Raw genomic sequence first — 16,116 nt, 5'->3', positions numbered from 1 at the left:
TCTGCTCTCTGGGCTCGGTCTCTTGTCATTAAGCAAACATTGATCTGAGGAGCCTTCTTGTGGTACTGCCCTTTAATAGAGCTTTGGATTTATGTGTTTGTCAAAAGCTCATCTGAGACATAGTCACCCCTCAGTGACAAGGCTGCCAATCAAAATGGGTCCCTGTTTGCAGCTGTGGGATGACGCCACTGCAGAGAGCTCCATACTGGGCTGGGCTCTCATTCTGAACTTGGCACATGTTTGGAGGGAACAAAAATAACGGAAGAGAAAAGCCCATTTTCCAGTACCAATTCCTCTCTGAGTGTTCCTTTTCTTCCCAGCTCTCACGAGCTCCCATCTCTCTCTGGAGCATCTCTCAATTGACTTCTCCTAAGATGACCCCCCTGTCAGATTTCCAAGGCCTGAGTAGGGCAGGCCCCTGAAGGTGGGAGAGGCGGGAGTCTGGGTTCAGGTGGAGTCTGAGCATTTTCGTGCTGGGGGAAGGAGCAGCTGCTTGAGCAATGCCATTATTTGGCTGTCAGGATTTTCTTTTTTTTTGATGTTCTACAAATTTGTTTTTATTTATTTATTTTTTTATTGTTAAATCATAGCTGTGTACATTAGTGCAATCAAGAGGTACATGTGCTGGTTTCATATACAATCTGAAACATTCTCATCAAACTGTTCACCGTAGCCTTCATGGCATTTTCTTAGTTATTGTATGTAGACATTTGTATTCTGCCTTTAGTGAGTTTCGCCTGTACCCATTCTAAGATGCACCGTACGGTGCTGTCAGGATTTTCATTACTTTGTTGTGATACTTTTCAGTTTTGTCAGAGCTTTTTGACTCCAAAGGAAACTTTGGTTAGCATACACGGGGTTTTCCTAAATTTACAAGGACTGCAGCCAGATTGCTGTCCCCTGTGTGTATCAGCCAGCAGGACCATGCTACAGCCTGCCCTGACCCCACCACAGGGATGTGAAAGTCGTAAACAGCCGGTGAGGCTGCTGTTCCCAAAAAAGGCTCTGAACAGAATGAACCCTACACAATCCAATTACTCAAGCTCTGGCAGAAAGGAAAGCCTCTTGAAGTCAGAATAAAATTTCTTGGCAGAGAAATAGGGAGATGGCTGCCAAGATGTCTGCCAGCCTCCCAGAGCCCAGCATGGGCTGCAGTGCAGGTTGGCACCACGGTGGGCACTGGGGCTTGGCTTGGAGGTCCAGCCCTTCAGCCGTCACTTGACCCCTTAGAGAGGGTCTTCCTCTCTACAGTTTCTTGTGATGGACCAGGGGCCGCACGTCCACACTTGTCTTTCACTAATAACGTGGGTGCGCTGCAGTTTCTAGAAGGCAGTCCCGCGAGAGCGCACCAGCTGACCTGAGGGCCGGGTTATGCACTTTCTCTGGGAAATTCAGCTGTCAGCTGGTGAGGGGAGCCCTTCATTCTGGCTGAGATTAATGGCCCTCTAATATTGGATTCTTATAGTCAGAGCCCAGAGTGTTTCAAAGCACTACAGTTCAGCTTCCCCAATAATTAGAAAATGCCATTAAGCAACTGTCAGGAGTCACCAGGGGGTAAATCACTCTTGGTGGGGGATGGTCCTGCATGGACTGTGGTGCATTTGCCACTGACAGTCATTGTTCTGTACAGAAATGACTGACAGGCTTTCTCTGGTCTTAAGCCAGCAAGGACCAGGTCCTGGCAGCACCACTCACAGATTCCATCCAAGTGTCTATTTTAAGAGCTTTCTATAGAATTATGAGAAAATCTAATGAATGGAATTTATTTATTTTTTTAAAGAGAATTTTATTTTATTTGAATTAATTAATTAATTAATTAATTAAAATTTTGAGACAGACTCTCACTATGTTGCCCCCAGTAGAGTGCTGTAGCATCACAGCTCGCAACAACCTCAAACTCTTGGGCTTAAGCCATTCTCTTGCCTCAGCCTCCCAAGTAGCTGGGACTACAGGCGCTTGCCACAATGCCCAGCTATTTTTTGGTTGCAGTTGTCATTGTCGTTTAGCTGGCCCAGCCTGGGCTCGAACCCGCCAGGCTCGGTGCATGTGGCTGGTGCTGTAACTACTGTGCTATAGGCGTCGCACCTAATGAATGGCATGTCGCAAATATGGTAACTATGTTATGGTGGGACCATCGTGGTTCCAATGTTACCTCCACAAATTACCTGACCTCTACATCTCAGTGGCCAAAGTAACAAACTTGTCACATGTTGCTTAGAAGGGTTAAATTAAATCACAAGCTCAAAGCTTTGGCTTATAACAGCACACGGTTAAAGGAATTCCATTTTGATTTTTGAGCTTATGTTTCAATGCCCAATCTACTGAGCGAAATAAAGGATTCCAGGCCTACCTCTGAATATGAAAAGGTATTCAAAAGAGCTAGTTAATGAAATCCTGTGCATTTGAGGGCAGGCTGTGCCTTCTCACACAATGTGGGTGCTAAGTATTGAACTGAAATCAGTAGATTGGGGGGACATTGGACTTGATCAGCCTTTCCCTAGGTGCTTCTATGCTTGTACCAAATGTGAACCCACCAGGGCAGCCCAGGCTTTAGAATTTAGGATCCATAAGGCTAAGTCGTCTCCACTGGCAGGTGGAGCAGGAGAGGAGGAGGCCCTCTGCCCAGATGGCCTCTTGCTCCCAGCAGAAGGGGGCTGGGGTGTGTGGTGGAGTCAGGGGTTTTATCCAGACCACCGGAAAGGGGTTGCCCAGGACAGGATGGGGTCAGCAAACACCTTCCAAAACAAAAATAGAGAACTTTGAAAAGAGGCAGCTCAAGAACCTACTACAGAGTATGTTTCCACAGATACTGGAAAGTTCAGGGTACTTTTGAGGCAAGGCATTCTTGGAAGTAGCCTGCTGGTGTGGAAGCAGGTGGCGATGGGGGGTGATGGCATGGCAGTGAAGCAGGTGGCCGGATGGGACCCTGGCTCTGCTCCTGTCTGTGTGACCTTGGCAAGCTACACAAATCTCTCTACATCTCAGTTACAAAAATAGTCCCTTTTTCATATGTTAAATAAAATAATGCACACGAAAGTGCTTGTGAAAGCGTGCGGCATTTTGAGAGCTATGGAGAAATGTTAGCTATTATTCTGCTTATTATTGCAATGAAAACATAAAGTCTCTGTTTCTGGAATAGATGTGGAACAGGGCCTTTGAGTGAGAAGAGCCTGGCTGGAGTCAAGTCCCCTGGGTTCTGGGTGAATGAGCCACAAAATCTCTCAAGGGCTTCTCTAAAACAGTGAAACCAGTGCGCTGGGTGTTTCCCCAAGTGCTATGAAGGACAGGTTCCCAGGATGTTTATGTGGTGCCAGGATGGAGGGAGGATGCTCTGTACAATGGCATCTGGTTAAGGCTGGCTTAAGCAGAGTTGTGAGGAGAGCAGAGAGTAGATTTTCAACCTGTGCAGCCCTCTGGGTTTCTGAGCATTTGTCACAGATGTTATCTTTGCAGGGGCATCAACAAGCCTCCCCAGAAAAGACTCAAAGTGGCTTAGAGTTGGGGACCTCCTGTCCCAGATGACCGCCAAGCTGTATGTAAGTGAAACCTGTAATAAGTACATTTTCAAGTACTTATTATTCTCCACAATAGCAGCTCTCTGCCTTCTAACTTCTGTACTCACATAGCACTCGAGACAATTGCCCGTGCAGTATTTCCCACGCCCTAGGGCTGGGGCTGAGAAGGCACGTCCATGGAAGCCACATTGCACTGTGTAGCAAGGGGCACCTTACCGATGGTCTCCATGGTGTCTCTCTCTTCGATCAGAAGCTGAGCTCTCGGGATGTCGATGTGCATCCTCAGGGTCTGTTGCTGCTTGCTCAAGGTGTCTGAAGTCCGAGTATTCTTACTGGGGATGAGATCGGGGACCCGTTAACAAACACAGCTCAATGCGACCTTGTGCCAACTTCCTTTATCCTCTAATAGTACAAATTCCTGGGGACGAGGGCAAGGGGAAGGTACATGATACGAAATTTTTTTTCTTTAATTCAAATGCTATTTATTAATATTATATTTCATCAGAATGGGGAGGTTAAGAAAATACAAATTATTAATGGCGATTGATTCCATACCAGTAGAACCTTTAAAAGTGCCCCATTTCTTGTGTTAAAGCTGGATGGAACAAATGAAAAGTGATTTCAAAACCAGCAATATTTTTATTTGTCGATGGGAGACACTGCAAGCCATGACAGGAAGAAATCAGAGGCGCCGGCTGTTCATTGGATGGGGTTTTACTAATGGATTTGCATTTATATCTGGTGCTGTTTTATTTTTGTTTCAGTAACAAATCACAGACCTTGTTAGCTTCCCTGACATTAATTTTGTTTTCTTAACTGGTAGTGCATTTCAGAAAAGGAAAAACAAAAGCAATTACTGTAATAATTTTATCTCAAAATTTGTGTACCAGAAAATTGCTCTTAGAGTGAGCTGTTCTCTCAATGTAAATGAAAATAGGTAGTAAACCGCATGGAATAATCATATCCAGTTATAGCCTGCAGTAAAAGCAAAATCTCCACAGTGCACAAAAATCTTAAAAGTCAATAAAAGCCTCAATTAGCAATCCATGTTAGAAGGAGAGTTGTTCAGTATTTACAGAATTATAAGAGCTTACTAAATGTTAAAAGGACGTTGACAGAAACATCCTCTTGGAAGCAGCCGTCAGATATTTTAATCAATGACATAATCTATGGCGTCTATAAATCCAGCTCAACAATTGTCCACATCTGCATTTTTTTTTTTAGAGAAAACATTTTAATAAAACTTTATAATTTGACTCACAGTTCCTTGAGTCATTAGTGCTCACTCTTAGATAAACGAGATTGGTGAGTATCAGTTAATAACCCGAACACTTGTGGGGCCTTTTTACCTCACTGAAAGCTGATTAGATTTTTTTTTTGTTTTTTATTAAATCATAGCTGTGTACATTAATGCGATCATGGGGCACCATACACTGGTTTTATAGACCATTTGACATTTTCATCACACTGGTTAACATAGCCTTCCTGGCATTTTCTTAGTTATTGTGTTAAGACATTTACATTCTACATTTACTAAGTTTCACATGTACCCTTGTAAGATGCACCGCAGGTGTAATCCCACCAATCACCCTCCCTCCACCATCCTCCCCCTCCCTCCCCTCCCTCTCCCCTTCCCCATATTCTTAGGTTATAACTGGGTTTTGAGGAAGATTTCTGGAGCCTAGTTCACTCCATGATGGTTGACTTCTGTGTTAGTTACTTCTGACAGAGAACAAGAAAGGGCGTATGCATGCTACGTCTGAGATACTTCCCCTCCAGCCCAGCATTCCCACGGAGCCCCAGCCGCTGCCCTGCAGCTCTGTCTTTGTCAACGAGGACTTGTTCACCCAGTCTCAGACTCAACAATACTAAGGACAAGTTCACTCAAGTATTTCTAGATGTCTGCCTAGGGAAGCCCGGGCTTGCTCTTCATTTGAACATAACGAACACATCCTATGAAAAAGACGACTTCTGAGAGGTGCAACATTTCCTGCTTAGAAGTTCACCTTGAACCAGATTTCTTGCTCTGCAGACAAGTAACTGGGTTATGGACCTAGATCATGCTAATTACGCAGAATCCCAATTCAAACGTTTTGGCCTGATTTTTTTCCCACAGGGTCTCCATACTTGCTCAAATTACTAACTTAACTAACTTATTTTGTTTGTGGTGAAAAACAAAAAGAAAAGAGAAGAATGCAAAAATTCAAATACTCATGTAAAAGGAAGACCATTTGGGGGGCTCAGGGGTCTGCATTGACGTCATTTATGATGAGTTGCATTTCCACAAAAACATATGGGGAACTACTCCTCTGTGAATATCTGAAAGATCTGTTTAGAAACTTCACTAGGGACTTGGGCTTGTCCCTGCACCAAAAATAGAAGTGTGAGCTAGTTCTCCTGCTCGTCATGAATAGTTATGAGGCAGCCAGCGGCTGCTCCATTAAATAGCAATGAGCACCAAGTGCTGGCTACACTTCAACAACATTGAGGGGTCTGCTTGCAGGCCGCTGCAGGAAGCAAGGTAAATGCTGCCCGCTGACCACTGCAACTGGCTCCGCATTCACACTACGACGAAACCTTGCCACCTGGTACAATCAAAGCTGGAGGTGCCTTTCTCCTGCTCCTTGAAAGATCACAGGAAAACGGCCTAATATATCTTGAGGTTCAAGGGCTCATTTTTCTTCCCTCCCATCACATTTGTTGTTCTGTTTACTTAGAACATCCTCCCCCACTGTTCCCTAAAGCCCCGTGGCGGGTCCTGTCCTTCTGGCCAGGCCAAACTCAGATCCACCCTTCAATGGAGCCAGGTCACGCCTGTCCCCATTCTGCGCTAATTTTTCCTCCTTGGCACTTAATTATTCTTTAGCATATATTGAATCCATTAGACGCATTTGGTGCTGAATCTTATTCACTGTCTATCTTTCTCACTGGAACATACACTCCACAGGGGCTTTCTTCATCTGTTCTGCTTCTGGTATGTCCATAGAACAGCATGAGACCACAGTTGGTGCTCACTAAATACAGTATTTGTTAAATGAATCATGTTATTTGGGAGGTAAGATGTGAGCTGAGTGGCATGTCCTGAAAGGCTTTGCTTCGGGACAGTGGTATCCTTCTCATTCTAAAAGGGTGGAGGTCCAAAATAAGCTGTTTCATTATATTAATATTTGCTGCCATAGTTGATAATAGATTGTTATATACACGTGCTCTGAGCCAAAAGGCCGAGAAACAATGATTGATTGTTACATAAAGGATGATTCTCTGTTATTAGAATAGCAGTAGACATTCTAAAAAGTTGTTTGAAGAAACCTCATTTGTGACCCTGAAAAAGAGTCTGAATGTTTCACTGTGGAAGCAAAATTGCATCTTTTGTATAGTATAGGATCATGCTAAATATATTAGTTATTAGTAAAATGTAATCTTGGACCATCCACTTGCCATCTGCTTGTCTGATTAAAATAGAGGAAGGGAGAGTGGAGGGTAGTTTACAAGGCAGAGAGTTTCCCAGCTCAGCCACTCGCATCACTGCAACTCTTCAAATCTTAATATTACCTTAATGTTTGTGGGGGAAAGAAACCAACAGTCCCTTTACCCCCAGACACCATACAGAACCTTCCTTAGTGTAGAATAACAGTCAGACTGTTAGGAACATAGCTTGTTCTAACACTCAAGTGAATATGTTTTATTATGTGTATTTAAAAAATGTGAAGAAGAAAACAGGAGTCTTAGAATTGACAAAATTTAGCTTAAAGGCAGAACCCTGGCCTTGTAACATCTGCTTTAAATGAATGATTTTAAAATAGCATTTTGTTACTTTTTAGTATCCTTAAGAAAGGTGTGCCTAAATTTGCAAGCCAGAAATCTTACTGGCCAAAACCCAAAGATGTTCCAATTGAAATTAATTTTTAAAAAATCTGCCTTTAATTTCTCATTAAAAAAAAAAGAACATTATAAAAGCCAAAGCAACTTCTCCATTTGAATCGTTCTCTGCTTAAAACCAGCTCTCTTACTAATTCCTAATTCTTGGACCTTAAACAAGTGTTGGTTAGACTTTTAGAGCAAGCCACTCTCACCTCTTATGAGGCTAGTATGACATTTTAAAATAACAAGCTTGTCTTGACATATAAGAACAATCATTCTATCTGGGAGTGGTGATGCAGGCTCTCTCCTCTCTGGGGCCATCTGCTTCCATGAGGGGTGGATATCACATGAAGCATAGTGATGGGACGGGGTCCAGTGACGGGTCCTCTGGGGCCCAGGCCGTCTGTGTCCTGTGGTCCCAGGGGCCTTCCTGGCCTGGAACGGCTAATCCTGCCGCAATGTGCTGATACTTCTTGGTGGAACACGGTTGGAAAATAAATGTTACTTCCACCTCGATCGATCACAGAACAATAAAGATAGGAACAGTTTTGATTTTCTTTCCTTTTCTTTGATTAAGGAAACAGTTCTGGAGGTCACATGGAACTCAGAACACAGGCTTGTGGTCCCATGTCCCCCTCATGTTACCAGACCACCAATTCCCAGGTTTCCAGAGAAAACAGAGCTGAGATCAGGGGCAGCAATTCAATATCCTTTTCTACGCCAATGGACATGACTTGCCTGGACCCCTGGGCACACTGGAAATACGGTCGATTCTGAATCGACCAGATGGTTGTTTGACCCATTCGTCTGCCAGAATGAGATTCAGTTGAACTTTCCTGAGTTGAATTAATCCCATACAAACCCACCTATTCGAGGAGCATGGGAACGCTCTTCCTTCTCAATCACCTTCACCTTTTGAAGGGAAAGCATATTCACTGTTTTAAGTGGTAGTGATTGCTGGTTTAACTGTTCCTGATTGGCAACTGTCAACCTCAAAGAGCAGGACTGACTCTGGCTCCCATCAATAGATGATGCTCAGGGGCAGCGATTGCTCTGGAGTAGAGGGTGCTTTCTAAGGCTTGGCTCAGGGGCTGATGAGGAGTAGGGACGCATTCTGGGATGTCAGGAGAAAGGGAAAGGGACTCATCCTCACTGAATAAATGCTGAGCACATTGGGAAAACTTACCCAAGGGTCTTGGCCTTGGGGCGAAGGTGTGGTAGGTGAGGAGGGGCAGGCAAGGTGGGAGGGAGTTCAGACTGGGGAGGGAGGGCTGGAGCAAAGCAGGGGGGCTTGCAAGCTCCCTGGTGTGGGGCTGCAGGAGCCCTGCTGGGTTACAAACTGGTGAAGTGGAACCAGGATGGGCAGGGGCCAGGCGCTGCTATGGTGAGCAAAAGTCATCCCCAGTCTCAAGGGGCCCTGTGTATGTCTCCAGCACTGCTGGGACACAGCTGTGGCCAGCTCCTTTCCAAGAGAAGTTGCAAAGCTAAATTTTTGTGAAATTGCCTCATTTGTAAGGTGATTAACTAATTCATGTTTTTAAAGCCTATGCAACAGGACCCAAGTGGCTCTTTCTTTTTTTCCAGTGAGGTATAAGCCTTTAATAAATTTAAAAGAACTGAAATAATATAAACTATGCCTTTTGGTCATAACAAAATTAAGGTAGAAATCAACAGAAAGAGAAAAGGAAAAAGTCAAAATACATGGAAATTATACAAAACACTTTGACCACATAATTTATTGGTCAAAGGGTAAGTTTCAAGTAGAAGTAAATTTTTAATTGAACAAAATGAAAATATAACATATCAAAATATATGGTGCTTAGAGGGAAAATTTACATTAAATGTTTATACCATCACTGCTATCAGGGTGATGCTGGCCTCGAAATAAGCTGGAATATTTTCCCTCTCCTCAAAGAGATTGTCTTAAATTGGTGTCATTTCTTCTTTAAATGTTAAGAATTTAAGAAAGTGAAACGAACTGGGTCTGGATATTCCTTTTTCAGAAGGTTTTTAAACTATAAATCCAGTTTTATGAACAGTTATAGGACTATTCAGATTATCTATTTCATCTGAGGTAAGTTTTGGTTAAGTTTAGGTTTTGAGGAATTGGAGCTGTAAGAAGTTCTTGATGAAGTCTCAAGTTTAGTTACTTCATTCTCATCAGCACCTTCAGCAACCCGGGCTCCGACAACACGCAAAGTCCACATCTTGCCTGGTTTCCTGATCGTGGCAGATGGTACCAACCTTCATCCAGCCACTCACGCCAAGTACATTCCACACTCACCTTGATCCCACCCTATCACTCACTGTTGTACCTGTGATCAACAATGTCTTAAAATACAGGCTGGCTGGACAGAGACAGCTGGGGGAATGGAATGCACCTGCCAGGGATATTTGGTGTCTGCATTGCGCTTCAGGATGTTGGGGGATGTGGAACGCAGGCCCTTTGTGAATAACACAGGAGGGCTAATTTTGAGTGTACAGATTGGGGAGGAAGGGCCTGCCGGCTGTGGTGAGATGGTCCCAGGAAGAGACCCATCCTCTTCCTCTCTCACACAAATCATCCTAAAATGACAGTGTCAAGTTCTCTGCCAGAGCCCTGACATTTTCCTTACTTATTTTTCACTTTTCATTTGATCATTACACTATGAAAGGCTTAAAATACAAACATAAGGATGAGGTAACATGACAGTCAATTAATCCATACGTGTAAATGCTTAATGTCAGACTGGTCTGGCTCTGCAGAGCAAGGAGGTTGGATGGCACAGGCATAAAGAAGCCACGTGTTTGGAGAGGAGACTGAGTGGAAAATGGTGTTTGGGGACACAGAAGGGACATACATCCTTCTCATCACATCCTTGCCTCTTACAGACCCAGTGACGTGCAAAGGTGGAGTTGTGAAGGGGCCTGTTGTCTTCTGTGGTTGTGAATATTCTCTTACTTATTCAAATGCCGTCACCCACTCATCTTCACAAGGAACACCTTGCAGGGTCCTCCTAATGGTGTGACGGGACCCCCAGGCAGTGCTGTGGGACTGGACAGGAGGCAGCCCATGGTGCCTGAGGAGCACAGCTTGTTTCCTTCTGTGGTTTTCTTTTAACTTGGCTACCCGTTGGAAGGCAGGCCCCACCTCACAAAGAGTATGTTTGGCTGGAAACAAAACTAAACCTGCTTACTTATAACGTGTCTCTCTCTTCCTGGGTTAAAGGAAACATACCCCTGGTTGAGCTCAGCCAATGAACCATCTACCGACGGCACATCTGAAAATACAAGCGCATCGTTCAGTGCCTACATCTATAATGGGGCAGCACGTGGCTACTTTGGAATGCAAATGGAAATTGCCAGAGAGAAAGAAGTGTTATCAGTCACAGAATGTCATCTTTAAAAATCAAAGAAACTACCAGGCAAGTTCACAATTGTTCTTTTACACATGATAGCTCGGTGTTCGCTCTTGTTCTTACCTCATGAGCATTTCAGCTAAACTCTTCGCATCTGGGGAAAGAAAGTTCATATTAGTACATGATAAATAACTCATTAACATCCACTCAGGCGTTTATGACAAAGATTCTTCAGTTAGATGACAACAGCCACTTTCAATTTTGATACCCAGACCACCACTAATAACCTAGAGGTTTATGGATTCCTTGTTTCTTCTACATGGGACTGTTTTTATATCTCCTTTTTAAATTACAAAAGATATCAGAACTTTTCTGTGGACATGAAATTCTCAGACCTTTATTAAAGATTTATTACAATTGATTTGTTAGTCACTTCTAGAACCTGATTTTATTTTCAGCAGTCTGAAAAGTGAACATTTTGAAAGTAAGTCATTTATGTCCTGCAACCTGCTCTTTTTTGTCATCGAGATATCAGAAATAAAAAGCTTACGACACTGGAAATGACTTACAAATGGCGTTACTATAGATCTCTGAGTACCGCAGGCTGATCGCTGCTTCTGGAAACTTAGTGTGTGTTTCAAATTCACAAATAAAATTGTAGTTTTTCTCTGAGGACATCGTTTACCAAGACCTGATTACTACTCCGGACAGAAGAACTCCTGCCTAAAAATGTTATAGAAAAAAAAAATCTACTTTTTTGGTGGCATTGTTTTGTAATTCTCATTTTCCTTAAAATATAATTTATTCTTTTCACACATTTTGTCCTGGAAAATGATTTTTTCCCTCTAGAACATGAAAGCCTTCTTTTTTTCCTTTTCATTGCTAAAAAGTCATGTTCATACGTATACAGTGCAGTGAACGGAGCTTTCTGGAAATGGCCTCAGCTAACCGCAGGACAGGCTCTGTAGTGACGACACACGTATGCTGGGGCATTTCCAGCTCCCTCTTTTGGGGGCTGACATTTAAATGTGGTCAATTTAGGCTGGGGAGCAGCTTCCTGTTACTGAGCAATGTGAGTGGTCACAGAAAAACCACCGGGGCTAGTGCCCCTTGAACCCAAGCTCAGTTCCTCAAGCCCGCTATGCCTGATCCCATGGCAAGCCCCCAATGGGGCCAGGCTCTGTGCACAGATGGGTTCAGTCTGGCCCACAGAATGGTCCTGTCTGCCCCATCCATGTGCAAATTGACAAGAGCAAAGCGGCACCAACTTCCAGCTCATGTCTGTACGTTTATCCTCAAAGACACAGCGAATAGAACACGTTTCCTGTGTCCCTGAGGGATTCGACAGTCACAGAGACCATCGATCTATATCCAACACCAGAAGCTTGGAATTAATCAGCTCCGTGTAACAAGCCAGCGGTGGCTGGTACAATACTCTAAACGAGAAGGGACAAACCCCAGGGGTTAAACATCTCACACTGACAGGGCTTCCTCACCCTCGGCTCGCGTCAGAACCCACTGCCTGCCTTACTTCGCCCATCTTGATCCGCCTTTTCCTGTGCTTGTTGCTACCAACAACTGAGGAACTGCAGGGCACCAAGCCGCCCACAGCCGGCCGCACAGCTCTGTGCAGACTCCCCGGGACTGTCACCAGCAGGTGTCTTCCCGGATTTCAGGCTCCCCAGAGGCTTGGGCGCCCAGAGCCACTTCAGACAACACTTCCTGGTACTTATCACTTCCTGGCCCTTCCCTTCTCTTTCAGTCTTAGCTCCTATGTCTTCCTTCTGATTTTGTCTGAAAATTTGAGAAAAATTGTATTAACAGGAATTCACTTCTTCTGTGAGTTCACCTTTGCACCAGCTGAGAAGCTGGGGTTTGGATGTGCAGGTGACAGCTGGGCGTGAGCGTGGAGCGGGTGGGTGACGGTTGAACACTCACTAGAAGTTTGGACTGTGCCCATGACAGTAGAACTGCTGTCCTAGGCCCCTTCCATATTAGCCTCTGCCAGGGAATTAGTGTGTCCATTTTAGAAACATAGCCATTGAGACCCAGAAACATCCAGCCCGTGGTTGCAGCCACATGGGCGTGCATAGCCCAACCCTTCACCACTCTCCTCAAGGCTCTTTATGCACAGAGAGGGCCAGAAGTCGCCTCCTCAGGGACGCCCAGGGACCCACAGTGGGTGCCGGGTGCCTGGGAGAGGTGATCTGAGGACAGCATCGTCTGAAAAGAGACACAAGACTGACCCTGCCATGAAGGCGTGTGGGGTGGGGGAGCTCAGACAGGATGTGCAGGCACCCACACAGGGCATCCATGTGCACTGGAATCGGGCGGCTCAGGAGGGAGCCAGCAGGTCAGTGCAGCTGGACAGGAAAGTCGCCAGGGTGGTGGCCCAGAAGATGGGGACATCTGGACACTTAAGAGCTAAGTAGATGTGACTTTTTATTTCTGGTCATGCTCTGAAAGCTTTTCCCTGGGCTAAGGGGAGGGGAGAAAGAGGAGCGCAGAGGTGAGGGGGTCCTTGGTAGCACCCATCAGGAGTGCTCAGGGTGGGCCTGAGGATGGGCACTTCATGACAGCTTCTTACAGGGCTCCAGGTGAGAGGCTGTGAGGGCTGGATTAGAGACTGGGAGCGTGAGGGTGACATTATAATGTGAGAAGGGTTGGGGGACAGGGAGTCCAGGAAATGGGCCTGGGATGTACAGAACGGGGGTGTCTGGTGGCACAAATAACAGGAATAGTAGTCTGGGAGGACACGGAAGCACGTTTGGGGAGAGCTGAGGTGTCTGGACTTTCAGTGATCTGTTCAGAGGCAGAGTGGGAATCATATTTGGGAGAGACACCAGGGCTGACACAGGCCTGGGCACACTGGGAGAGTGTAAAGAGGGGACAGCCAGATCGCACCCAGACACGCTTTTGTTTAGGGGTGGGAAGATGAGCTGGGACAAATTTAAGAAAAATTTTAAAGTCCTGGAGCCACAGAATCTTAAGCATAGTGAAGATGTTTCAGCTCAGCCTCCCGTGAATGCTGGAATCCCTTCTGCGGCGTCTCAGAGACACGTGAACTTGGGCTTTGTCTGCCCGGATCCAGAGCTGCGGCCCCCGGCCACTTCCCACGGTGTGGACACCAAGGGTGCACCTCCTCCCCCTCCGACACTGACCGGCCTTCAAGTCTGTGGGTCTCCCCATAACACGTCCCTGTGGGACTTTTGCTTTTTTTCCTCTCTCCTCAGTCCAAATCCATTAACTAGTCAACATCCCCCTCCCTGGTCTGGCCGAGCCCAGTCTCAGCTCGCTGAGTGATACCCACACTGGAGGAAGGGTGACAGATCTGAAACCCTCTTACGGAGTCACACCCGTACTTGGAGACCATCCAAAGGACTACACTACAACAGCGTTCGCCAGCACAGAGCCCGGCCTCCCGTGCAGGACCTAGCTGCCTTCCGGCTTTCCTGTCTCTCCCATGTGGCCTCTAAGCCTCTCTCGAGTATCCTGCACTTGCCACTTTCTGCAGAGACTGCATAGTTTTGCTCCCACGGGGCCCTTCACTGTGCCTGGCCCTGCATCTTGGCCCCTGCGCTGCTCCAGTGTGGCCCACCCAGCCGGCACTGTGCCGACGGCTCCAGGAGGCCTCTCTCATGGCCCCTTGGTTTTTATCTCCAGGCAAAGCCCAGTCCCTGGCACACAGTGAAGCCCCGCAAAGATTTCCTGAGGACACATGCAGTTGTGAGAAGCCCCTTCCTCCTCCTGTGTCGGAATCCTCCGACCACCTTCTGCCTGTACACGATGACAGCACCGCCCCGAGTCGCATTCCCACGTGGCTGCCACCCCCTTGCTTGGCCTCAGCTTCCTCTTTTCCAGGTTAAATTCTCCTCATGTGGCATTATTTCTAGGTAATTCCCTATTTGGGACTATCTTCTAGGAGAGGACGTGGTTTCTTATCTCTCTATTAACTGGGGCTGAGTGCAGAAGCTGCTAATGTGATTCTCTCCCAGTGCACCAGTGAGAGGTTGGTGCCCGTCAGAAGTCACATGTCACAGATGAATTTCTACAACTTACATAGAAGACTTCACAGCTACCCCTATTGCATTTTATCTTCTGGGTTCCAGCCTTTCAAAATCTCTTAAAATGTGGATTCTTTCCTCCAGTTCACTAGTTTTCCCACCTGGATGTATGTCACCTCCAAGCTCCCATCAGCCTGCCAGTGGTAGCCTGGCATACTCCCATCATTCAGCCCTGTCACAATGCAAATGGGATCCCCAGGCCTCTCATTGCTCACAAACTGTCCTTTCTGTAACCTAAACTAATTAATTTCAATCTGCAATGTTTAGGATCTATGCTTTTGGAAATGGGTGCAGAGTACGGATGCTCGACTTTCCATGGGGTTACATCCCCATAAACCAAACAAAAGTTGAATGTCTTACAAGCTGAAAATGCACTTCACACACCCAACCTGCCAGACATCATAGCCGAGCCTCACCTATTTTAAGTATGCTCAGAAAGAAGCACAATGTAGCACAGTAGTTTGGCAAAATTATCTCACACAAAGTCTACTTTATGATAAACTGTCAAATATCTCATGCAAGCTTATCACGTATCACATAACAACAGCCTGGGAGAAAAATCAAAATGCAAAATTCAAAGGCTGGCTTATATGGAATGTTGAAAAAAATCTTAAGTTGAACCATTGTATAAGTCTGGGACTATCTGTATAATCACTTTGTAATATGTCTAATTTGCCTTTGATTGTTCAAAGATTATTCACAAAAGTCCTGGGCTTACATCTGAAAAAAAAATTATTTGGGTTCCTAAGTTGTTCTCCTTCGGAGTCTTGGGACTGGAACCCCACAACCCTTTTCTGATCTTTCCAGACATGGTAGTGATGAGGCTCTTTCCCTTCTGGGAATCAGCATTTCTTGGTGCCTGCATTATGCTACTTATGCTTTGGAATATGTGTAATAGTCCTTTGCCACCATTGTTTGCAAAAAGCAACGTCTCCCTGGCTTTCGTGAGGCTGAGGGGGTTCTGGAAACATAAATCAATTTAAACTATCTGCTCTTATTTTTCAAACATCCTGAGTTTGACTCCTCCTTCCCATTTATTTCTTCTTTGTTTACCTTCCTTTCTCCCTCCCTCCCCTCTCCGTTACCTTTTTTTTTTGAGACAGTCTCACTTTTTCACCCTTGGGTAGAGTGCCATGACATCATAGCTCACAGCAACCTCATATTCTTGGTCTTAAGCGATTCTCTTGCCTCAGCCTCCCAAGTACCTGAAACTACAGGTGCCCACCACAACGCCGGCTATTTTGTTGTTGCAGTTGTCACTGTTGTTTTAGCAGGCCTGGGCCAGGTTTGAACCCACCAGCCTGGGTGCATGTGGCCGGCGCGCTACCCCCTGAGCTA

At 45.5% G+C, this 16,116-nt stretch overlaps 1 protein-coding gene across 2 annotated transcripts in view; it reads right to left on the bottom strand.

Annotated features, from left to right (window-relative positions):
• DSCAM (DS cell adhesion molecule) overlaps positions 1–16,116 on the bottom strand; it is a 738,786-nt gene that overhangs the window by 35,191 nt on the left and 687,479 nt on the right. For both annotated transcript variants that reach the window (XM_053565720.1, XM_053565721.1), the window contains 2 exons: positions 10,838–10,868; positions 3,732–3,847 (listed from right to left, as the gene is read on the bottom strand). In XM_053565720.1, coding sequence (XP_053421695.1) covers positions 3,732–3,847; positions 10,838–10,868 — 147 coding nt within the window. The remainder of the gene's footprint in view (positions 1–3,731; positions 3,848–10,837; positions 10,869–16,116) is intronic.

The sequence above is a fragment of the Nycticebus coucang genome, chromosome 16 (assembly GCF_027406575.1).
Source record: "Nycticebus coucang isolate mNycCou1 chromosome 16, mNycCou1.pri, whole genome shotgun sequence".
NCBI lineage: Eukaryota > Metazoa > Chordata > Mammalia > Primates > Lorisidae > Nycticebus > Nycticebus coucang.
Note: the sequence above shows the minus strand (reverse complement) of the source record. Positions and strands in the feature narration are given on the sequence as shown.